The 24794-nt window shown below is 34.5% G+C and overlaps 1 protein-coding gene across 1 annotated transcript; it reads right to left on the bottom strand.

Moving 5' to 3' along the window:
* Nucleotides 1-694: 694 nt before the first annotated feature.
* Nucleotides 695-4370, bottom strand: LOC108227799 (protein SLOW GREEN 1, chloroplastic). The gene is made up of 4 exons (XM_017403184.2): nt 3606-4370; nt 2749-2895; nt 2367-2447; nt 695-1192 (listed from the first exon to the last, which is right to left on the bottom strand). The coding sequence occupies exons 1-4, from the start codon at nt 4239-4241 to the stop codon at nt 1007-1009; spliced, it is 1050 nt and encodes a 349-aa protein (XP_017258673.1). The 5' UTR covers nt 4242-4370; the 3' UTR covers nt 695-1006.
* Between the last annotated feature and the right edge of the window lie 20424 nt (nt 4371-24794).

The following is a 24794-nucleotide window of genomic DNA, read 5'->3' as shown; positions in this document are numbered from 1 at the left end:
TAGAAAAATGAGTGTAACATAATAAGACTTGTTAATTAATATTATAAGAAAAACATCATCTCAAACATGTTAAAAGATAAATGAAACAGTTAAAAATGAATCTAACTGACATAGAATGTGTCCAAATAAAATGCGTGAATGAAAAGGAAGTATATCAGAGCATCTCCAATTTAGATATTTTATTGATTGATTACAATTTATAATTAGTATTTTATTAATATTTTCGATTATAAATAGATAATATCATTTCGAAATGGTAATAAATGATATGAAATCTTTCAGATTTAGACCGTACAACTTTGCAAATAAAACCAGATTTCAGGCTATACATGTTCGACAAATATAACCAAAAAAAAAAAATTAATTTGAAGAGTCATTTTGAATTTTCGCTTAAATTTTGATAAACCTCTTTTCGCTTTCAGCAATTCATGGAAGAATGGATCGGGATATTTATACATCAGATATCTATAGACAGAGATTGCAAAGCTTTTTTACATAATCTTTATATTTTTTTTATTTATAATACATATTGATATATTAATAATTTTTTTAGCTAAGGATGGATCGAGTGATTCAACTTTCACAGATGTTATTATAAGTTGGTCCTAAGCATCATCGGTGAGAATTACCATTTCAAAGCCCATCACCTTTTTCTTGCTTCTTGAAAAATGAAAGACTAAATTGACAAATCTGCTAGACAGAAAATATTTGTTCTTTATATTGAGCACACCAGCCATTTTCGCATTATCTTACAAGCAACAACAAAGAAATCACCCAGATTTATGGTGGTACAGAACAGCATAATGAGAACAGTACTACTTAAAGACCTCTATCGCGACAAGCATCTTACCACATCATTTCCTGACACACCGACTACAACCTGACACATTAAACTCGATTTATATTACGTTCAATTCATTCTTTACAAGCTAGGTGCAGGAAAGGGAGGGGCAGAAACAAGAATCAAGCCAGTTAGATGTAGGAGCTACTGAGTGTGTTCGGATTTTCACTTTTTATGCACGTATTCAGCTCCAAATTCCTTCTCCAACTGTTGCCTTGATTCTGTTTTTGCTGCTACTACTACATCATCAAGGAACCCTCTTTGAGGAAATTCTTCGGGTACAAGACTTCGATATATTTCAAATTGCTCTTCAGCTTCCTTCTTTTTGTCAAGCAAGCTGTACACAATTCCCTGCCAGACATGATGACAAATAATCGGTCACAAAATGTATGTTCTAATAAACAAATATAGAATTCCTAACTATAATTTCCAAGTAAAAGACGCGTTTCCCTATCATGTATACTGTCTGCTAATTACTTACTTCAATCGTGTTATAACTACAAGAACCTTTAGTAGAGGTTTAATTGGCCTTGACATTCGGTGTTAAAAACTCAGACCATCGGTGAGTTAGGCGGGTAAAAGTTAGTAAATCACTAGTCGTAACCTATATAAGTTCTGAACTTTTGATGGAGTGATGATCAGGGAAGTTGGATAGTTTTAGTTTCAGTGATCAGAGATCAAAACACCGGTTGCTAAGAGAGGAGAACAAACCACTAAAAAGTAAAAACTGGCAATAAGAAAACCACTAACACCAGATCCTTCTTCAAACATACCAAACTAGTTCATGGAATATTTCCAACTATCCACCAGGACTATCAACTCAACATACTCAATGCAAATGGACATTGAACAAGATTCTAACAAGTATCAAATATTAAACAAGCAAGTAAGCAACCGATATTTGTTATAAAAAAAAAGAAACCGATAGCAATTTTTCTCAAGTAAACAGCATATCATAATCTGGATTCTGAATAGACCAATGTTATACATCACTACCTCCACATCTTAACCTCATTTTTACTACAGCCATGTGTTCAAAAGCAAAAACACCAGGAGCAAATATTCCACTCTGAAGTGTTCCATTCCAGGAGTCACAAGAACATTACTTTGCAATAATATAGCTCCTCCCAAGTTACTAATGCTAACTGCTTCTTAAGACAAATCTTTATTTCACATCTCGCCATTTTCTTGTAAATTTGTCAGCATTAACATAGCTCTTTCAATATTAATATGGTATTTAGAAGTAACAGTAATATATTCTTAAATTGAAGGGACAGCAGGAAATTATTCATCCTTTTTTACTTAATGCAATGACAAACTGATGGAGAATGAAAGTATATAGGATAGTTTAAATATGTTTAATGTTAATAATTAGTCTTAAGTGTTGAGGAAAATAGTCCAGGATCTTGAATGGGTAATAACCTAGGCTTCCCTTTTTATGTGTGCAGTTGCTCTTGTGGGTCTACTTCTTCCAAATACGAAGTAATGTTAAAGTATCACATAAAAAAACCTGCAAGTAACTTGCCTGGCAAAGATAAGGCCGAAAATCTGTAGGGTTCTCATCAATAAGATCTTTATATACTTTCAAACCTTCCTCCAACTCTCCCTGCAAGACACAGACGAAGCCATAAGCAAAACTAAGAGCTACTGTCACTTATGTAGAAGAAAACTAATTTCAATCCAAAATCATTATATTTCCTACTTTTGTATCTCGCCATGTTCTCTTGATGCAACGACTTCAGAAATTTTTGTGTATACTTAAAGCTGGTTGCTACTGTTAAGTGTTGATTGTATAGCAACCATGGACCGTGGTGTTATAACTAATATACAAGTGCATCTCATATTGCTATAAAGCAAACTAGGTCAACTTTATACAAAAGAATAATTAGCACATTCTAAGCTTTAACCTTGACAACATGCATCTGAGCTATCAGTATTCTAATGTTTCTCTCCTCGATTACTCTTTTGCGGCGACGAGCAGTCCCCAGAGCTTTATTCAGCATCTCAAAAACAGCCGGTCCTTCAAGATTCTTGTGCATTACCATAGCTAAACCCTGAAGAAAAAGGGCAATCAAAAATATGGATTCAGTTGCATATGCAGTTGGCGAAAGGATAAAGAAACAAGAAGAGACAACTAGGTTTGTTTCTTACCCTTTTGTTAGTAAAAGATATCTTACAAGTACAAAACAATATAAAAATGTTGTCAAACATTGATGCAATAAGAATGGAACCTTATTCATAATAGCCCTTGCAAAGCTTGATTTTTAAACGTAAATTGAAGAATGATATGAAATGTGAACTGGCATATGCTATTATAAAATTTCTCATATATTGATGCAGAAGAACAGAACCGTATCCTTTAAAATACCACACTCAAAACTAACTTCAGATGTTACCTGCCTTCGTAACAGTCCTTGAAAAAACTTAATTCCAAATGTAAATTAAAGAATGATCATATGCATCGAGGAATATAAGTGAACTGTGAACTACTAAAAGGTTTCCAATATTTGTTAAACTTTAATGTAAATTAGGAAATGATCCTATGCTCAATGCATATAAGTGAACTATGAACTACTTAAAGGTTTCCAATAATTGTTAATGTTAATATTCAATCAGTATAAACTACAAAGCTGTATCTTTAGTCCCAGACATATAGTTCCTTTCTTTTTAAATATAATATGTTATGAGATTAGCCACTTATAAGATATCATTTTCCGAAAAAGCGTAAAAAATTAGAAATGGCCAAATGAGTCAAGAATCATACATGTAAAGCTCTAAGCAAGAGGGGCCTAGTCTTCAAAATCTCCTTAAAAAGCTTCTTAGCCTTACTCAGCTCCCCAGTCATCTCATAACAAAGAGCCTGCAAAAGCCTCCACTCAACTTCTCTAGGCTCGACATCGATCAACCTCTCGACATACTTCACCGCCTCTTTCGGATTTCCTCTCTTCATGTTCCCACTAACCAACACTTTCAAAGCCCCAACATTCCTTGGCTCTTTCTCCAACAACTTCAAATACATCTCCTCATCCTCATCTTCATTAACATGGTTCAATTCCTTTTGCTCTGTACTCTCACTATAACTAACTTGCTGAGCTAAAACAGGCTTAGCTCCAAGAACCCCCAAAAACAAAAATGACCCAACAAGTAAAAATCCAATCTTTTCACTAAAAGACTTCAAGATTTCTCTCTGGGCTGAAAATGAGCAGCTTATAGGTACAGAAATTGGGTGCTTTATCGAAATTTGTTGATAAAGTTTGAAACTTTTTGTGGGTTTGATCTTGGGGGTGAGAAAAATTGATGGGTGTGTGAGTGTGTGTTGTGTGTGGGGGTTTAAAGAAGTGATTTTTTGAAGATGTGTGGGAGTGTAAAATGAGAACTTGTTGGATATTGTAAACCCCATTGATACATACAAAGCTATGCTACAGAGTAATATGATGTTTTGTTGATAACTAAGGAATGAGGGTTTAAAAAAGGGTATATACTGTGTCGAGAGATGAAGGTCAATACGCGACAGTGCGGGAAAAAGTAAAGATTAATGGGCTAACCAAGGAGCCGGAGAAATTGGAAATTGATTTATAAATAACTAGTTGAGAAGCCGCACACCCGATCTATAAAAATTATATTAATTATTTAATATTAATATTTGTATAGAGAAAAAATAAAAATAAATTTATACACGTAATTAACAATTTAAAGTGTACGACGAATTTTAATTTTATTTGTATTTTTTTTTAAAAGTAATCATGTTCTTACATTATCGCATTCCTCCAATTTTTTTGAATTGAGTGTGCACAAAAACATCTAACTTAATCCTTGAGATAGTGGTCTCACGGATAAAAGAATAACCAACAAACATACATCATTAATAGTTAATTTATTGATATCATCCATCAATATCATGTCAACACTATATTCTTTTCCCGTCTTTGGATTTTTCGACTCCCACGTAGCGGTGTATAACTATCTTTGCTTGCAACAACCTATAATTTTTTAATACGGTATAAACAACCTTTGACTTACTTCTAATATACCCAAAACTAAAAAAAGTAGTTCTAATTTTTGAAAATTTTCAAATCACCGAGTTAGAAATCGAGCAAGAGAACTATCAACAGAGAGAGGTAGGGTTGTGGTATTGAGAGAGAGTAGGTTGTGTTTGGGTATTTTTAGGTGCAGAGAGACTTGTGTGCTACTCTTTCCCATAACTAAATAATCTGAAGCAAAATAAGATTAAAATTTTCAAACTATTATATTCCATAAATAATCTGAAACAAAATCAGATTCTGAAACTTGCTTCAAATATACCCAAAACTAAAAAAGATAGTTCTAATTTTTGATATTTTTCAAATCACCGAGTTAGAAATCGAGAGGTAGGGTTGTGGCATTGAGATAGAGGAGGTTGTGTTTGGGTATTTATAGGTGCAGAGAGACTTGTGTGTTACTCTTACCCATAATTAAATAATCTGAAACAAAATCAGATTAAAATTTTCAAACTATTATATTCCATAAATAATTTGAAACAAAATCAGATTATAAAACTTGCTTCTAATATACTTAAAACAAATTATATTCCATAAATAATTTGAAACAAAATCAGATTATAAAACTTGCTTCTAATATACCTAAAACTAAAAAAGGTAGTTCTAATTTTTGATATTTTTCATCCAAAAATTCCAGAAAATTAGAAAAATAGAACAGAGCGATGTGAGAGGCGCCACATACACGCCCCTCGCTTCTCTTTTATATAAGTATATTGATGATTGATGATTTTTTTTTTGCCGAAGATTTATAAATAATTTTAGTGTCCGTTTGTTTTGAAGGAGAATGTATTGACGATGACAGAGGCGGGTGCTTTTGTAGACCTGTTTTTATAATTAAGTACAAATATTGAATTTGTCTGATGTGTGTGTCCATGTACACATACTAAATAATAAATTTTATAAGTTTGAGATATTTTAATTAGTGTGGTTTTTGTATTTGCGGGGGTCCACCATTATTAAGAAAAGAGTCAATCAAAATGAGTCAAACTTATAATTTTTAGTGCTTAGCATGTGCTCATGGGCACACACTAGAAAAACCGAAAAACATTTTTAAGAAGATGAGAATATTAACTTCTCTGTCAGAGCTTTTATTTCTATTCAAAACACTTTATTAACTTATTTACTTCTCACTTCTCATCCACTTCTTTGTTTTAATCAAGAAGTCACTTTTTTTAAATTTCTCCGAACTGCCCCTTAATAGAAAATGTATTAGAATATATTCCCTATGTATCGACGGTTTTTTCGTTCAATTTTTTGTATGTATTTTGATACATTTATAAAATTTAATTTCATAATATTTTTTCAATAATTATTTTTGAATAAAATTTAAATGTCAAATTTTTACTCAGGAACAACAAATTAAAAATGTTATGTAACTATATTTTACAGGAGTTTCAAAATGCGTGTCAAAAAGTAACATAAAAAACCGGTCGAGACAGAGGGAGTAATATTTACTGCTAGCTTGATTGATGATGAGAAATTATGTTATATGTAATTTGAAATTATCTGCCTTCCTCTTGAACAAGAATGCATCTTTGAAAGATAATTAACATTTGTGAGAGTTTTCCCTTCTTTTGCCGGCTAGGACCCATCTCCTTATTCTTCAAATAAGACATGCTTGTTTATAAAAGTTTGTTGGCGTTGCGACCTCGCAAAAGTAAAAGTTGTCAGAGTAAAAGTTGATTAAGGTTTGATTCTTGAACTCAGTTCCATTATCTGATCTTACAGCTTTTACAGGAACACCCTTTTCCAACTCAACCAACTTGATATGATCAATTACTGTCAGGGAAGTTTCATCCTTGAAAGCTAGGAAGTAAACCCAAGTAAACTTTGAGAAGTCATCCACAATGACCAAAGCATATCTTCCTCCATCAATTGAAGCAATATTCACTGGGCCAAATAAATCCATGTGCAACAGGTGCAATGGTTCAGTGATACTATTGATGGTCTTGCTTTTGTGAGATGCTCTCTTTGCTTTTCCTTTCTGACAAGCTTCACAGAGATCATCAAAAGTAAATTCCAGGGAAGGCAAACCTCTCACTAAATTCCTATCAATCCTGCATCCTGCATAATCAGAATCTGTATAGCCGGTTAAGTCAAAACCAGTATTCTTAGGGTACCAAATACCTAATCCAGGTGTACCCTTAAGATATCTAAAGATTCTTTTGACGGCTATAAGATGTGATTCCTTAGGATCAGCTTGGAACCTAGCACACAAACATGTTGCAAACATGATATCTGGTCTACTTGCAGTAAGATAGAGTAAAGAGCCAATCATACCTCGATAGCTTGTGATATCAACTTTCTTACCAGATTTATCCTGGTCAAGCTTTGTGGCAGTGGCCATGGGTGTCTTTGCCGGTGAAGAGTCTTCTAGATTGAACTTTCGAAGAAGATCTCTGACATACTTGGATTGGCATATGAATATTCCATCTTCCTTTTGGCTTACTTGAAGACTAAGGAAGTAGGACAGCTCACCCATCATACTCATCTCATAGTTACTCTGCATCAACTTAGCAAATCTCTTGCACAAGTTATCGTTAGTAGAACCAAATATAATATCATCAACATATATTTGTACAAATATCATATCCTTATCATGCAATTTGTAAAAGAGAGTTTTGTCTATGACACCTCTAGTAAAATTGTTTTCAATTAAAAATTCAGAGAGAGTGTCATACCATGTCCTTGGTGACTGCTTGAGTCCATAGACAGCTTTGAATAGGAAGTATACAAAATCAGCAAACTCGGGATTTTCAAAGCCAGAGGGTTGTTCCAGATAAACTTCTTCTTCTAGCTTTCCATTCAGAAATGCACTTTTCACATGCATTTGATAAACCTTGAAGTTGGAGTGTGCAGCAAATGCAAGGAATATTCTGATGGCTTCAAGACGAGCAACTGGAGCATAGGTTTCATCGTAATCAATTCCTTCTTCCTGAGAATAACCTTTTGCAACCAGTCTGGCTTTGTTTCTTACAACAATGCCATCACCATCTAACTTGTTACGGAAGACCCATCTAGCTCCAATTGTAGATTTTCCTTTTGCTCTTGGAACCAGGGCCCAGACTTCTTGTCTCTCAAATTGATTGAGTTCTTCTTGCATGGCAAGAACCCAATCAGGATCAGCAAGTGCTTCTTCTATTTTCTTTGGTTCTAGTTGAGATAAAAACCCAGAGAATAGGCATTCATTTGTAGTAGCACTTCTAGTCTTGACACCAACATCAGGATCACCAATAATTAAATCAAAGGGATGATCTCTGCTCCAAATCCTTTCCCTTGGAAGATGTGTCCTTGATAATTCAGCAGTATTATCATTGAGCTGAAATGTGTGATTAGTTGATCCATCAGCTCCCCCTGAGTTGTTGCCAGGTTGACTTGATGATCCACCACTAGCATCAGTGGAATCTCCAGCATTATTGCCATTTCCTCCACCATTGCCTGGATCATTATCATTGTTGTCATCTCCTGTTGCAACCTCAGGTGGTATATCATCATCTGAATCAGAGTCTGGATAGTTGTCAAACTTCAGAGACTCAGATGGATCAGCAGATTGTAGACTTGGAAGTTTAGTGTCATCAAATGTAACATTGACACTAACTTTCACTGACAGAGTATCAATCACAAAAACTCTATAAGCAATTTTGGTATAACCAACAAAGATTGCTTCATATGCCTTTGGCTCAAACTTACTTAAGTTCTCTTCACCATCTTTAAGAACAAAGCACTTGGCTCCAAAGACATGAAGATGTTTGACATATGGTTTCTTGTTGTTATACAGATGAAAGGGAGTTTTCATGTGATCCTTATTGATCAAGGTTCTGTTCTGGGTGTAGCAGGCAGTGCTCACAGCTTCAGCCCAAAAGTACAGAGGAAGCTTTGCTTCAGCAATCATTGTTCTAGCAGCTTCAATCAGTGTACGATTCTTTCTTTCGACGACTCCATTTTGTTGAGGAGTTCTTGGTGCTGAGTACTGTCTGTTGATTCCCTTGTCAGAGTAAAAGTTGATTAAGGTTTGATTCTTGAACTCAGTTCCATTATCTGATCTTACAGCTTTTACAGGAACACCCTTTTCCAACTCAACCAACTTGATATGATCAATTACTGTCAGGGAAGTTTCATCCTTGGAAGCTAGGAAGTAAACCCAAGTAAACTTTGAGAAGTCATCCACAATGACCAAAGCATATCTTCCTCCATCAATTGAAGCAATATTCACTGGGCCAAATAAATCCATGTGCAACAGATGCAATGGTTCAGTGATACTATTGATGGTCTTGCTTTTGTGAGATGCTCTCTTTGCTTTTCCTTTCTGACAAGCTTCACAGAGATCATCAGAAGTAAATTCCAGGGAAGGCAAACCTCTCACTAAATCTCTCTTGACCAGAGAGTTTATAGTTTTGAAGTTGAGGTGTGAGAGTTTCTTATGCCATAACTGACTATCTTCAGAAGATGTTTTTGCATAGAAACAGTGATATTCATTTCCTGGTCCAGTAGATAGATCAGCTACAAATATATTGCCTTTCCTGATGCCACATAGTGAAGGACGTTTATCCTTGGTATGTTTGATTATACATATTTCCTTTTCAAAGTGAACATAATAACCCTTGTCACAAAACTAGCTGACACTCAGGAGATTATGTTGTAGTCCTTCAACTAGTGCAATTTCTTCTATGATGATCCTTCCAACTTTACACTTGCCATATCCAACAGTACGACCCTTGCTATTATCAGCAAAAGTTACTGTAGGTCCAGTTGCCTCTCTAACTTCTGTCAGCAGGGATCTATTGCCAGTCATATGCCTTGACCCTCCACTGTCAAGCACCCAAACAACTCGAACAACTCCACTGGCACCCTGCAAAAGACAACTAGATTAAACATTCTTTGGGACCCACACTTGATTGGGTCCAGCAAACTTAAAGAACTGATTTCTATCAGGTAATACAACAGAGCCTCTTGGACTGATACTTGGTTCAGACTTGACTGAACTTACTTCCTTAACAACAGCCTTATAAACCTTAGTTTTAGGCTTTGGAACATAAGTCTCCTTCCTAACACGAGTAGGATTGGCAGTCTTTGATCTAGCATGCTTGCTGTTTGTGTGTTGTCTAGGTGATGTGTTTTCATTTTTAGCATACAAATTTTTAAAATAAGCAGACATCAAATTGAAAGCACAAGTCATACAATTATCAACACTACAAGATTTATGACATGCATCAAAAGCAGGAACAACAGGAGTATCAGTCATAATAGCAGGAACATCAACAGATTCTATTCTAACATTGTTAACAGTTTTAAAGTTCTCAGTAGAATGGCATCTATTGTTTCTGTTCTTACTATTCACAAAGTTATTAGGCTTGTTGAACTTAGTTCTTTCAGAGTTGACACCTAAACCAGCTTTAGGCAACCTAACATTGCCTTTCACTTTTATTGGTTTTAGTGATGTTAGGATCTCATCTCTCTTCTCATTACTCTCTTTCAATTTAAGATCTTCCTGTTTGAGTTCATATCTAATGACAACAGGAGTCTCTAAAAGAGGTTCAACCTCTGAGGTTTTAAACAAAGGTTTAGGGGAATCTTTTAAAACAAAAGGAATCCCTCTTTCCTCAGCACTCTTCTTAAAAGGAGTAATGTTACTAGCCTTACCTACAGATTTGTTATAGTCAAAACCTATTCCAACAGTTCTCTTGATCTCTTGTTTATCATTAAGTTCTTTGACTATCATGGAGGCATCCTTAAAGGCTTTACATTTCACTTTCTCTTCGTCTAGCTGAAGTCTTAAAGCAATCTCACCTTTTTCTAGAACTCTGACTTTAGCAACTTGTAATCCTAAATCCATAGTCAGTTGTTCAATTTTAGGTTTCAATACATTCATCTCATTCATCTTATAAGCATGAATATCTAAGACTAACGTATCAATTTTAAGATTGGCAGCTTTCAACTTTTTAATAGCATCATCTCTTTCAAGTCCTAATTGCATAAACAGTTTGGGGCATGTAGGATCTACCTGAAAGCTTCCAGCAGAAGGAGGTGAAGATGATCCAGTATTAGCCATGAAAGCAACATTCCCTAGCTGCTCCTCTTCATCACTATCTGTATCATCCCAGCTTTTGCCTTCTGCCAGATAAGATTTGCTTTTGAAGTTATGACCTCCAGAAGTTCCCTGATGCTTTCTCACTAAGGCATCATACTTCTGCTTCAGCTCGTCATATGAATCCTTTCTCTTTCCTTGAACCTTGGGCTGCTTGCACTCAGTTGCAAAGTGTCCAGGTTCACCACAGTTGAAACATTTAAATTTACTTCTATCCACCATCCCAGTCTTGTATCCTCCTTTGCTTGTAGAAGATGAATAACCTCCCTTCTGGAACTTACTAACAGTAGGTTTGTATTTGTAGGAAGGGTTCTTCCGGAATCTCATGTTTCCAAACTTCTTGGCAAACAGTGATAGAGATTGATCTTCTAACTGTTCTAGCTCTTCCATTGTATAGAACTCTTCATCACCACTGGAAGAAGCAGTCTGACCCATCTCAGGTACAACAAACTCCTGAGTGGTTTTAGAAGGAACAACAATATCCTTCTTTTCTTCTGGTGTAGGTGATTCAACAACTAGAGCTCTTGAGTGGTTCTGTGTTTTACCCCATCCATATCTCTGCTTTGTCTGAGCTTGTTCCAGTTCATAAGTCTTCAGTACTCCGTAGAGTCTTTCCAGAGATATCTCATTCAGATCTCTGCTTTCCCTGATAGCAGTGATCCTGTGTTCCAGATGTTCAGGAAGGGTTAAGAGAAACTTCATGTTGACCTCTTTATTGTCATAGTATTTTCCATTCAGATTTAAGTTGTTAATCATATTATTAAGTCTGATAAATACATCTGAAATCCCTTCACCGGAATTGGAACCAAACTGTTCATACTGAGCCATCAGTATTTCTTTCTTGTTCTCTCTTACTTCTTCTGAGCCTTCATTGATGATTTCTAGCGTATCCCAGATTTGCTTCGCATTCGTATAATTAACAACAGCATTGTACATGACAGGATCTAGGGATTCAACTAAGATCAGATGGAGAGTGTCATCAAGGTTCATCTGTTCACTCTCTTCATCCGTGTACTCAGAAAGTTCTTTCGGAACAGTTTTATGAGGCATTAACACACCATCCTTTTCGTGTGCTATTATAAGCTTCATCGGAGTTGAAACACCCTTGTTCAAAATCCCGATGTATTTCCTGTTCGCTGTGCGGAGGAATAGTAACATGTGCCTCTTCCATAGGCCGAAGTGTTCTTTGCTGAACGGTGGGATTTTAATGCTACTAATCTTTTGTGTACTCATTTTTTTTTAAAGGTTTAAAATGAATAGTGTTTGGATGAGATTTGGATTACTGAAAGAAAAATATTTTTAATCAAAATTAATTTTTGGAATAAAATTAATTCGAATAAAAAATATTTGAACGTTACAGAGCGTGTATAGGATCTGATACGGAAAAATGGTATCAACCGCTCTGATGCCAATTGTTAGGTCCAGATACGATTGTAGAAGGGGGGGGGGGGGGTTGAATACAATCGATACAAAATAATCGCGGAAGTGAATCTGATTGAATATAACTTGTTAATCAGATTTATAATTAATTAATATAACAATGTTTGAAGTCGTTATATAATTAAAATGGTTCAATTTTAATGTCCACTAAAGTTCGTAGAATAAATTCGACAGGGTATATTCTAGATTTAGTGATTAAGTTATCAAAGCACAGAAAACTGTGGATATAACGATCAAGCAAGTTACGAACAACTTGAAAGCTTTACAAATGCTTTGATTTACAAAGTGATGAACACTTGAAATGAAGAATACTAAGCCATATATATAGGCAAAGCATTTGTACTTGTAAGACAATTGAAAGACAAGACAATTATAAGTAGCAAAGACAAATTGGCAAGGGCAAGACAAATGCAGATTGCCTTGAAAGCACAAGACAAAGCAGAAAGACAATCCACAGAAAGGGCAAGACAATCCACCTTCGGTAGGACAATTGGAATTGTCTGCGGGAACCATTTGTCCAGACAATCAAGGATTGTCTTGGAAGCTTCATTCGGTCAGACAATCCAAGATTGTCTGGGAAGCCACAGACATTGTCTTGTTGACAATTACCTCTGTCAGACAATCCCTAATTGTCTTGGCAGAAGATCAACACACTTCGGTAAGACAATTTTAATTGTCTTGCTGCCACTCATTTCCTTTAGTAGAAAATCGATAAGACAATACAAATTGTCTTGCTGAGCTGATTTAGATGATTTGTTGATTATATTAAATAGAAAATTATCCACTTAATTAATTTAATCATATAAATTCATAAATTAAATTAATTCGAGAGTGAATTAATTTAACAAATAAATTACATAATTAATATAATTATTTGAGAAGTGAAATAATAATCTATTAAATATTTAATCACCCATTCTTCAGTAGAACTGCTTCCCGTCTTCTTTAAACATTAATAACTTCGTCTTGATCTGTCGAACGAACGAACCACCAAATCTGCTTGACTTCAAATATTAATTTGAATAACTGATACACAGATGTACTGTCTGGTTCATCTATATCTAGTTAAATCAAATATTCTTTGTCAAATAAACATTAAGAATTTGATTTGTTCGTCGAGTCTTCGTCTTGTAAGTACTTCTTCATTAAATGGAATCTTCTGATAAAATAAAGTATAGAAACTTTATATCTTCTGAACTCCTAGACGTGCCACAAAGGATTATTTGTGCACTGAGGCTTGAACATATTAATGAACTTCTTTCAGTGGTGTGCAGCAGCATCCTGGAATTTATCTGACATATATTTCCCATAAATCATTTGACGTTCTTCGTACGGATTCTGATGACTTGCTATTTACTGAGCTTTCTTATCTGAGTTGAGTTGTACCTCTTTAAATACAAATAGGCTGAACATATGCCTTTCAAGAGGACCTAGTGACCTAAGAAAATATTTTACGAGCAGTCCTTCTCATTGAGGCCGTAAAAACTTAGCATCTAGCCAAATTTGGAACCTGATAAGCATCCACTTTTGTGTTAGAATAGGTAGTATAATCGATCGGGTTTGTATAACAATAAATATTAGGCTAGCATTTAGCCAATATGCCACAGGCAATAATACATCCTTTATGGGTTGTGAAAATGGTGAAGGGCAGTGTTGGAGGGAGGCGTAGTCTTTATTTTTCTCCATCCATTTGTTCCAACAACTTTATCAACTCTTCAAGATTGAGATTGCCCATTTTTTCGACCTTGTCATCTCCTTTATTTATGTTGCTAGCATGGGACGGGGCCTAACTATGGGTTCTTCTCTAACTTCGCTCTCCCTCGTACTTGAGATTCTTCTTCATGCTTATTATCTTTATCATTACTGTGATGGTCCCTCACACGATATTTGGGCAGGGTATCATTTTCCTCTCATTATTCTCCCTCTGCCTACGAGGGGGTCTTTTCCTTTCAGGATGGCTTGAAGCTTGTTCATCTAGTCTTCTAACCGGCGGGGCGAGCGTCTCATATGCTCACTTTTCTCCTATTCAAATTAGGCTCTTTTTCAATGTTCTTTATACCTTTCGGTTCTAACTTTAGCCTCAGGTCATGTTTAGAAAATTTTTTTCCCAATCTATCAAAGACATTAGTCGACCTTATCTTACAATAGGCCGGTGTATGTCGCAACTCTGAAGATGTCTGACCGCCTTGCCTCTTCTAACTTTTGGAGGTTCTCTCTGGTCTTCCTTATTGTTCTGACAATCATCAAATTTATTTGCAAGATGTCTTGGCTTCACTTTTGGCCACCTTCGCTTAGCAAGTTGTGATCTTCTAGCAGCCCGCTTAGCATTGCAGGCAGAATTACGTTGCATTCGAGTCATCTGAGCCTCGATATTTTGCAAGTACGTCATGACTGTATCCTGATTCGAGCCCACATTATCTCTGCTCGCTCCCCTACTTCCATCTTCACTACTTCGATTATGAGACATTCTTCTCCCTAAGATGTCAGCCTTGAACTCCTCATTCTAGCACCAAATGTTAACATGAGAAATTGATTAATAGTAATCCACAGGCTAACTTGCCAGAAAAAGATCTGAGGTGGTGAAAGATGGTTGTTATTGGTGGTTGCGTGGTGGCTGAACTTGTATAATGACATGAAGAAATGCATCTAAAGAAATGCAGAATGTATCCACACTTCTCCTATTCTGGTAAGCAGTCAATCCTCTCCCATACAAGGTGATTATGTACGCTATTTATAGAGATTAAGCCTCGCGGAGCCTTTTGGGTAACAAGTCAACTTACAGCTGGGTTAGGGCTTGGACATGTCCGTAAAGCCCTAGTCTATCTTTGAAATAGGCCATAGGCCTAGAAGCCCATAATTCTGGTTTGATAAACTTCAGAGATTTGATTGTGAACCAGGAAATATAAGCCACAAGCCATTTCAGGTATATTGCAAAGCTTTTTCTACCATGTAATTTAATGATGCAAGTGTGGCATAGTACAGATGATCAAGCTGCTACAGTGCTACAATGTAATTCAATGATACAGGTGTTGCACAGGTTTGTTATGAACACTCTCCTTTCTTTACTCATATCCTCTCTTTTTCATATATTGATTCTCTCTATTTGTATTTGTGACTTATGAATGATTATAAAAGAAGACATGTGTGCAGAGTGGCTGATATGACCATCAGTAATTGTAGAAATGTCTTTTTGTTCTTTTGCATATAATAACCATTATTATGCTGGTATTTGTATTCAAAGATTGACTATATTATCAATCATGTATTGCAGAATTTTGTGTGACTGCTGCATATCGCCCGACTAGAGAAATTCTGGAGAAGTAGAGAAAGATATGTGTTGAAGCTTATAATTATCTATAAACTGAAACTTCTATGAGTACGGAAAAGGAGTGTATGTTCAAATGTCTACATAGCCATCTCGAAACATTTCTGATTAACTAAAGGACTATAGTCCAGCTACATTTTACTACTGACATTGGTCATATAGCTGATGTCCATGAACTGAAAAGAGTACGACAAATTAGTATCTGGGTTTTGATTGAATCCCAAGACAACAACTTTTCTTTTGTTTGTCATAGCTTTGTGGAAGTGTTCCATCAGAGTCTCAAAACAAGATGACAGCTACAATAGTGGAATAAATTGTATGGTGGAAGGGATTATATATTTATATATATATAGGCCCTTTTTTTGGTTAGAGCATGTCCAATGTAATGTTATAAGTGGTGCCATTTCTATAATTTGAAATCAAATGCTTAAATCTCAACTCCAATGGGGTTCTATATTTGGATGCAAATATGTATATATGCATCATTGGTTCTAAATTTGAAACCAATGATACATTTATGCATCCATGCCACATCATCAACTAACTATAATTGGTATGTATAGTGGTGAACTTTAAATAAAGTTTAGGAGAGAGGGACTAAAGTTACTTAAATTTGGAATTATTTGGATGCAAAATGCATCTAGCATTGGAGTTGAAGTTCTATTTTAGCAATAAAATACACTTTTTAGTACTAAATTATAACAATAGCTATAGCTATTTTGCATCTTGCATTGGACTTGCTCTTAAAAGCTGCATTAATAAGTGATTCGATCGTATTAAAGATGAATTCTAAAAGAATTAGGAGGCCTTCGACTGAATTTGCACTGCAGATCCTACTTTTAATTTTGATGAGGGATTGAATAACAAAGCTAGGATTGGAGGTATCATAAATTATAAGTTGTAGTAGAGGGAACTTCAGGTGCTGTTCTACAATCAAGTCTGCCGGTCTGGAGCAACTGTCCAAAAAGTCAGGTCACAGCTGGATGATTGGTGTAATATGCTTGGGGTTTGGTAGTGATACTGTCAGAAGTTAGTGTGAAGTTTTCGTCTGATCTTATTCATGTAATAAATGCTCTTTTGATAATATTATAAATTAGCATTTCACAGAATTGCTAAAAATGAGTTTTTTTTTTGTCTCTGCAAAATTTGAATCACCGTGCAAGAAAGGAACTTTGAGATACTGGTTGACAGCTCGACACTTCTTACTAACACCCAAAGGATGCCTTCCATCTGCCTTCTATAGAAATCGATAAGTCATTTATGTTTGCAACAAGTAACTACCTGTAGATGTACTCTCAAAACTTAGTTATCATGAATATAGTTTTTATAACTCAGATAATGAGCTTATCCCGCCTATTTTTTATAAGATTTTTAGTGACTGCACTGCACTTAGATTTCTTGAACTAGCACCAAAGTTGGTTGAACAAATTAATTTCTTTTGAAATCCATAAATTTTGAATTAATGTCCTATTTATCTTTTTATATATAGCAAATATAAGGGGTTTGAGATTAGTGGAATCATATAATCAAATTGTGAGTTCACAATAATTAGAAATTTGGAAGAAATTGTAAGTATATTATTTTCTTTTAAAAATTGCTATACAAATTGAATTACCGTCGCTTGGTAATAATTAGTACCATGATACAGGTATGAAAATAATATATCTTAATTAGTTACATGTTTGTATAATTTTGAACGAAGATAATATATTTCAATATATTATACTCATTTTAAATATAAACTTTATCAAATTAAGAATATAATAACAATGTTCCCATTACAATGGAAGATACAAGGAAAACAAGAAATTTCAATTTGCACTTAAACTACTGTATTTTTTAAGCATTTTTTAAAAATAATGCATTGAAATTTTATACAACAAATTATTAATAATAATACAGGATTTATATTATATATTATAAAAAAAAATCATGTTCCTAAAGTATAGACAATATTGCATACAACTGTTTAAAACTATTTAGTTAAATAAAATTTTACAATTACGTACTATATTTATATTTTTGTTAGGTCCAGATACGATTGTAGAAGGGGGGTTGAATACAATCGATACCAAATAATCGCGGAAGTGAATCTGATTGGAATATGACTTGTTAATCAGATTATAATTAATTAATATAACAATGTTTTAAGTCGTTATATAATTAATATGGTTCAGTTTTAATGTCCACTAAAGTTCGTAGAATAAATTCGACAAGGTATATTCTAGATTTAGTGATTAAAACAACCGGGTTATCAAAGCACAGAATACTGTGGATATAACGATCAAGCAAGTTACGAACAACTTGAAAGCTTTACAAATGCTTTGAATTACAAAGTGATGAACACTTAGAAATGAAGAAACTAAGCCATATATATAGACAAAACTTTGTACTTGTAAGACAAAGGAAAGACAAGACAAATACAAGTAGAAAAGACAATCTAGCAAGGGCAAGACAATTCATAAGCAAGGGAAGACAATTTAAATGTCTTACAAGGCCATTTATACGGCAGTAAGACAATCAAATTGTCTTGTCCACCATTAAGAATTTCGGTAGGACAATTATTTGTCTTGGCAGAAATCATTCGGCCAGACAATCAATTGTCTTGCTGGAATCCATGATTCGGTCAGACAATCTACTTTGTCTTGCTAACATCCATTTTCTTTCGGTAAGACAAATGAAGATTGTCTTGGTTGCTTACATGAAACACTCGGTCAGACAATCCAGGAATGTCTTGGCAGGTTGTTGAGCACTCGGTAAGACAAACCAGAATTGTCTTGCTTAGCATCAATTCTCCTTTAAGCAATGATTCGGCCAGATAATCCTAAATTGTCTTGCTGCGTTCACATCTTTTCCATTAAACAAATCGGCAAGACAATTTACAATTGTCTTGCTGCGTTTGTGTAGGTGAAATAAATGTAAATTGTAGTTTAAATTAAATAGAAAATTATCCACTTAATTAAGTTAATTATATATATTAATAAATTAAATTAATTAGAGAGTGAATTAATTTAATAAATAAATTACATAATTAATATAATTATATAAGAAGTGAAATAATAGTCCATTAATTATTTAAACACCCAATCATCAGTAGAACTGCTTCCGGTCTTCTTTAAACTTTAATAATTTCTTCTTGATTTGTCGATCGATCGAACTACCACTTCTGCTTGACTTCAAATATTTAATTTGAATAACTGATACACAGATGTACTATCTGGTTCATCTGTATCTAGTTAAATCAAATATTCTTCGTCAAATTAACAATAAGAATTAGGTTTGTTCGTCGAGTCTTCGTCTTGTAAATACTTCTTCATTGAATGGAATCTTCTGATGAAATAAAGTATAGAAACTTTATATCTTCTGAACTCCTGGACGTGCCACAAAAGATTATTTGTGCACTGAGGCTTGAACATATTAATGAACTTCTTTCAGTGGTGTGCAGCAGCATCCTGGAATTAATCTGACATATAATTCCCATAAATCATTTGACATTCGTCGTACGGATTCCGATGACTTGCTATTGACTGAGCTTTCTTATCTGAGTTGAGATGTACCTCTTTAAATACAAATAGGCTGAACATATGCCTTTCAATTTTGCAATACAAACTTTAGTCATTAATATAAATAAGATTTTAAAATTAGATCAAAAGTTTATTTGTTTGAAGGATGAAGATGATTCGTTAGTTATTAATACAAACAAGATTTTTGAATTAAATCAAAAATATATTTGGTCGAAAATGATTTTAAACTAGCATTAGTGCCCGTGAAGGCACGGGCCTCGTATTAAAAGTTTAAAACTCATATTAATTTGTTATACTATATTTTTATTTGATTTTTTGATTACTTTTAAAAAAACATATATGATTATATTATAAATTCAATGAACATGTTTATTTAGCAAACTTTCAAGTGACAATAAAAACACCTAAACCCATCTTTGTTATTATTATTCAAGTTTTGTCAGCAGAATATGAATTATCTTTCTGTAGGATTCTAGAAAAACTACTTCTAATTATTTTATCTCATGCTCATTTTTTTCATTGCAGTTTCAATAGAGGCACAAGAAAATATGCAGAGAACAATGCTCCATGTCCACATAAGAAGATGCTAGACAAGCAAGAACCGGTCATTTTGTAATCAACCATAATATGTTCAAAAGGAAAAAATGTATATGAAGGATTTACTAAGAACTTGAAGTGATTGAAGTTACGTGTCTGATAATGACATTTTTATTTTTATTTTTAACTTTCTCCTTTCCTATCAATGTTCACCTTGATATTAGACACACCCAAGGTTTATGTTATATTTATATAAAAGTTTTTGTTTAGATGACGTGGTGTGTGCTCTCACTTGTTGGTATGTGCTTATATGGTAATTTAATATTAATAGTATAAGTTTTTTCCTTTTGGGGAAAACTATAAATGGACCAACCTTATTTTTCAGATCATCAATGCCATATATAATAGTTTCGACTGTGTGCAAACTGCAAATGCAAGATTAATGGCCATATGTCATGTACATTGTACAGTGGATACAAGGCAGGTGTAATTATACAGAAATAAGGAAACATAGGCTGATCAAATGGTTGCCCTGTTCCCGAGTTGTTTTAGGGAAGTATTCTATCTAGAAGCATTTGACAATATTTGAAGCAATTCGTTGCAATCCCGCAACAAGACCTGAGCAGAGAGCAAGGAATGTGTGCTATTTACTGCTTGCACCAGCAGATAACAATCAGTATGTACACCAATGGAGACTTCAAAGTATTGTAAGTATTAATCTTGATCTTAGATTCAACTCACAACCCCTTTAAACTAATTACCCCAGCAAGCTGCAATTTCACTATCCCTAATAGAACATTAGCAGTAGTCTCTAACAACACACCATCATGATCACTAGCCAGCCAATCGAATCCACACTTGTTCTCAGAGCCAAAGATAGAGCCATCACAATTAAACTTAATATTACCAGTTTCAGGTTAAGACCACCACTCTATTACTTCAACATGATTTGTAGCAGTATCCGGATGATTAGAATAATATACCCGAGCAAGATTCCATGTATCAGGAAAAGTGATTGCATTATTTACCACTCTTGTAGTCACCGGATTATGTTGCCTCCATACCAATTCATTCGGGCCCGCCAGATTGCCCAACATGTTATGGATATAAGTCCAGTAGTCTGACCATCATACTCATGCTTCAGATCTTCATACTGTTAGGGTTATACTGAAATATTCGTTTGAAGTATATAACAATTATTTGAGAATCTTGAATGCATGTTTTCACAATGTCTGTATATTATATATTGTAGACAATCTAGTATCAAATGGGATAGCAGAAGATTAGATTGTCGAGTTCCTTATATAATATAATAAAGGTTCACAGTCTAAATGGTGTTAGACAAACCATTGGAACGACTGAAGTATTATTTGGAAATAGTTTATCTTGACTATTGAATAATACTTATATACTTTGTGTATATTGAACGGGATCAAAATAGTAGAATAATTGTTTCTTTAATTCTGACAATAAAGAACTAAGATTCTATGATGTTATTAATGCTTAAGTTCTTTACTCGGATATAGTGATTGACACTTGTATTTAATGCACATGCCTTGACTCATAAGTTAAGTAATTTATTTTAAATTACGAATTTATGTATTGAGCAATGACATTATATACAGAGTGGGATATTGACTATAGAAGGAAACCGTGTCCGAAAAATATATTCGGGTGATGATGTCCTCTTGAAAACTCATAAAGATAATTATGCTTTAGTCCTGCAGGCAGATTTGTTCTTGCATAATTATAAGGTTGAGTGGATGATCAAGGATAAAAGATATTGATTAAATTAATTGTCAGAAATTAATTTAATTAATGGACATACAATATCTTAAACATGGGGAATTTATAAGCAATTAATATGGGAGCCGAATTAAATAATTAATTTACGGAATTAGGAAAGGTAGTGCAAATATTAATTCTTTAGTGGATTGAATTAATATTTAATGACATTGGGCCTGGCCCGGAATGTCATTAGAAGGCCTGACCTAATGGTCCATGATCCCTACTGTAGCCTATATATATTCTCGTTCTCCTAAAGCTGAAAGACACACCAAAACGAATTCATCCTAGAGTTTGAGAGAGGCAGACGTTTTTCTCAAGGAGACAGCTAGGGTTTTGGGTTTTCGGAGCTTTAAGGAGAGGCACACCTGAAAGGCATATGTTTAGCCTATTTGTAATTAAAGAGGTACCAACTCAACTCTGATAAGAAAGCAAGGTAAATAGCAAGTACTGTTGAAGGAATCCGTACGAAGAACGTCAAGTGATTTATTGAAATTATATGTCTGAAGAATTTCAGGATGCTACTACAAGCCACTGGAAGAAGTTCATTAATATGTTCAAGCCTCAGTGTACAAATAATCTTTTGTAGCACATCCAGAAGTCCAGAAGATATAAAGTTTTAATACTTTATTTATTCAGAAGATTCCATACTATTGTTACTTATGAAGAAGATCTACGAAGACATAGACTCGACGAACAAGCCTCTTTTCAAATGTTTATTTGATAAAGAATATTTAATTCAGCTAGATACAGATGAACCAGACAGTACATTTGTGTGTCAGCTACTCAGATTAAGTGTTCTGCATCAACTACAAGTGGCCGTTCGATCAAGACAGAGATCTACAAAGTTTTACAAAGCCTGAAGTCCCTGCTGCTGAAGAAATATTATTTTATAAATATTCCTTTAATTATTTCACTTATCAAAATAATTAAATTAGTTGTATAATTTATTTATTAAATTGATTCACATTCGAATTAATTTAATTTATGAATTTATATGATTAATATAAATTGAGTGAGTAATTATTGAATATTTATATATATAATAGATCTGTTTTATATACATTTATAGCTCGGTATGACTTTATCAAAGAAAGTCATACCGTGCTCTTCCAGTTGACATATGACTTCGGTATGACTTTATTCAACAAAGTTATACCGTGTCCATTTGGCAGACTTTTCCTTCTGTCACACGCGTTATGTGTGTATGACTTAGGAAAGTCATACCGAATGGACTCGTATGGCTTTGTTTCATAAGTCATACCGTTTGCTTAATCCAGACTTTGTCTGGTATGACTTTAAAAAGTCATACCGTGTCTCTGATTCAGGCATTCCCTGATTGTGTGTATGACTTGCTTATAAATGACTTAAAATGTCATATAAGGCTCAACCGAATGGCTTTCTTTGGTTAAGTCATGCCAAATGAAGAGTAGTGACCAAGGAATAAAGTCATACCGCCCCTGGCAGTATGACATTCCATTTAAAAGTCATTCCTTCTTTGTTTTATGGCATGGCTTTGTGTAATAATGTCATATCTTCCATTGTAATGTCATTCCTAAGCTAGAAAGTCATTCCTTTCAATGTCATACCGAGATCCAAGTGATTTGCCTATAAATATGGCTTCACTTCTTCATTTCCAAGTTGTTCATTGCATTGTAAACTTTCAAGTTGTTTGTAACTTGCAATTGTTATATCCACAGTTTTCTGTGCTTTGATCACTCGGTTGTTTTAATCACTAAACTAAAATACATCCTGTCGAATTTATTCTACGAACTTTAGTGGACATTAAAACGAACCTTATTAATTATATAACGACTTAAAACATTGTTATATTAATTAATTAAAATCTGATTAAAAGTTTAATTCAAATCAGATTATTCCGCCGCGATTTTTAGTGACGATTGTATTCAACCCCCCCTTCTACAATCGTTTCAGGACCTAACAATTGGTATTAGAGCGGTTGATACCATTTTCCGTATCAGATGCTATACACACTCTGTAACGTCCAAATATTTTTTATTCGAATTAATTTTATTCCAAAAATTAATTTTGATTTAAAATATTTTTCTTTCAAAAATCCAAATCTCTCCAAACACTATTCACTTTAAATTCTTAAAAAATGAGTACGCAAAAGATCAGTAGCATTAAAATCCCACCGTTTAGTCAGGAACACTTTGGCCTATGGAAAAGGCACATGTTCCTATTCCTCCGAACAGCGAACAGAAAATACATCGGGATTTTGGACAAAGGTGTTACTACTCCGATGAATGTCATATTAGCACACGAAGAGGATGGTGTGTTAATACCTCATCAGGTCATTCCGAAAGAACTTTCTGAGTACACAGATGAAGAGAGTGAACAGATGAACTTAGATGACGCTCTTCAACTAATTTTGGTTGAATCTCTAAATCCAGTGATGTACAATGCTGTTGTAAATTGTACGAACGCCAAGCAAATCTGGGATACATTAGAGATTATTAATGAAGGCTCATAGGAAGTTAGGGAAAACAAGAAAGAGATACTGATGGCTCAGTATGAACAGTTTGGTTCCAATCCCGGAGAAGGGATTTCAGAAGTGTTTATCAGACTTAATAATTTGATAAATAATTTAAATCTGAATGGGAAATTCTATGACAAGAAAGAAGTCAACATGAAGTTTCTCTTAACACTTCCTGAACATTTGGAACACAGAATCACTGCCATCAGGGAAAGCAGAGATCTGAATGAGATATCTCTGGAGAGACTCTACGGAGTTTTGAAAACTTATGAACTCGAGCAAGTTCAAAGCAAGCAGAGATATGGCTGGGGTAAAACACTGAACCATTCGAGAGCTCTAGTTGTTGAGTCACCTGTACCGGAAGAAAAGAAGGATGTTGTTGTTCCTTCTAAAACCACTCAGGAGTTTGTTGTACCTGAGATGGGTCAGACTGCTTCTTCCAGTGGTGATGATGAGTTCTATACTATGGAAGAGCTAGAACTGTTAGAAGATCAATCTCTGTCACTGTTTGCCAAGAAGTTTGGAAACATGAGATTCCGGAAGAACCCTTCCTACAAATACAAACCTACTGTCAATAGGTTTCAAAAAGGAGGTTACTCATCTTCTACAAGCAAAGGAGGATACAAGACTGGGATGGTGGATAGAAACAAATTCAAATGCTTCAACTGTGGTGAACCTGAACACTTTGCAACTGAATACAAACAGCCCAAGGTTCAAGGAAAG

Source organism: Daucus carota, chromosome 1 (genome assembly GCF_001625215.2).
Source record: "Daucus carota subsp. sativus chromosome 1, DH1 v3.0, whole genome shotgun sequence".
NCBI classification, from domain to species: domain Eukaryota; kingdom Viridiplantae; phylum Streptophyta; class Magnoliopsida; order Apiales; family Apiaceae; genus Daucus; species Daucus carota.
Note: the sequence above shows the minus strand (reverse complement) of the source record. Positions and strands in the feature narration are given on the sequence as shown.

Coding starts and splice junctions, on each gene's coding strand:
- LOC108227799 (XM_017403184.2), bottom strand. CDS start 4,241: ATGGGGTTTACAATATCCAACAAGTTCTCATTTTACACTCCCACACAT. Junction 2,896..3,605: donor TCTTGCTTAGAGCTTTACAT/GTATGATTCTTG, acceptor CTTTTTCTTCAG/GGTTTAGCTATGGTAATGCA. Junction 2,448..2,748: donor CTCAGATGCATGTTGTCAAG/GTTAAAGCTTAG, acceptor TGTGTCTTGCAG/GGAGAGTTGGAGGAAGGTTT.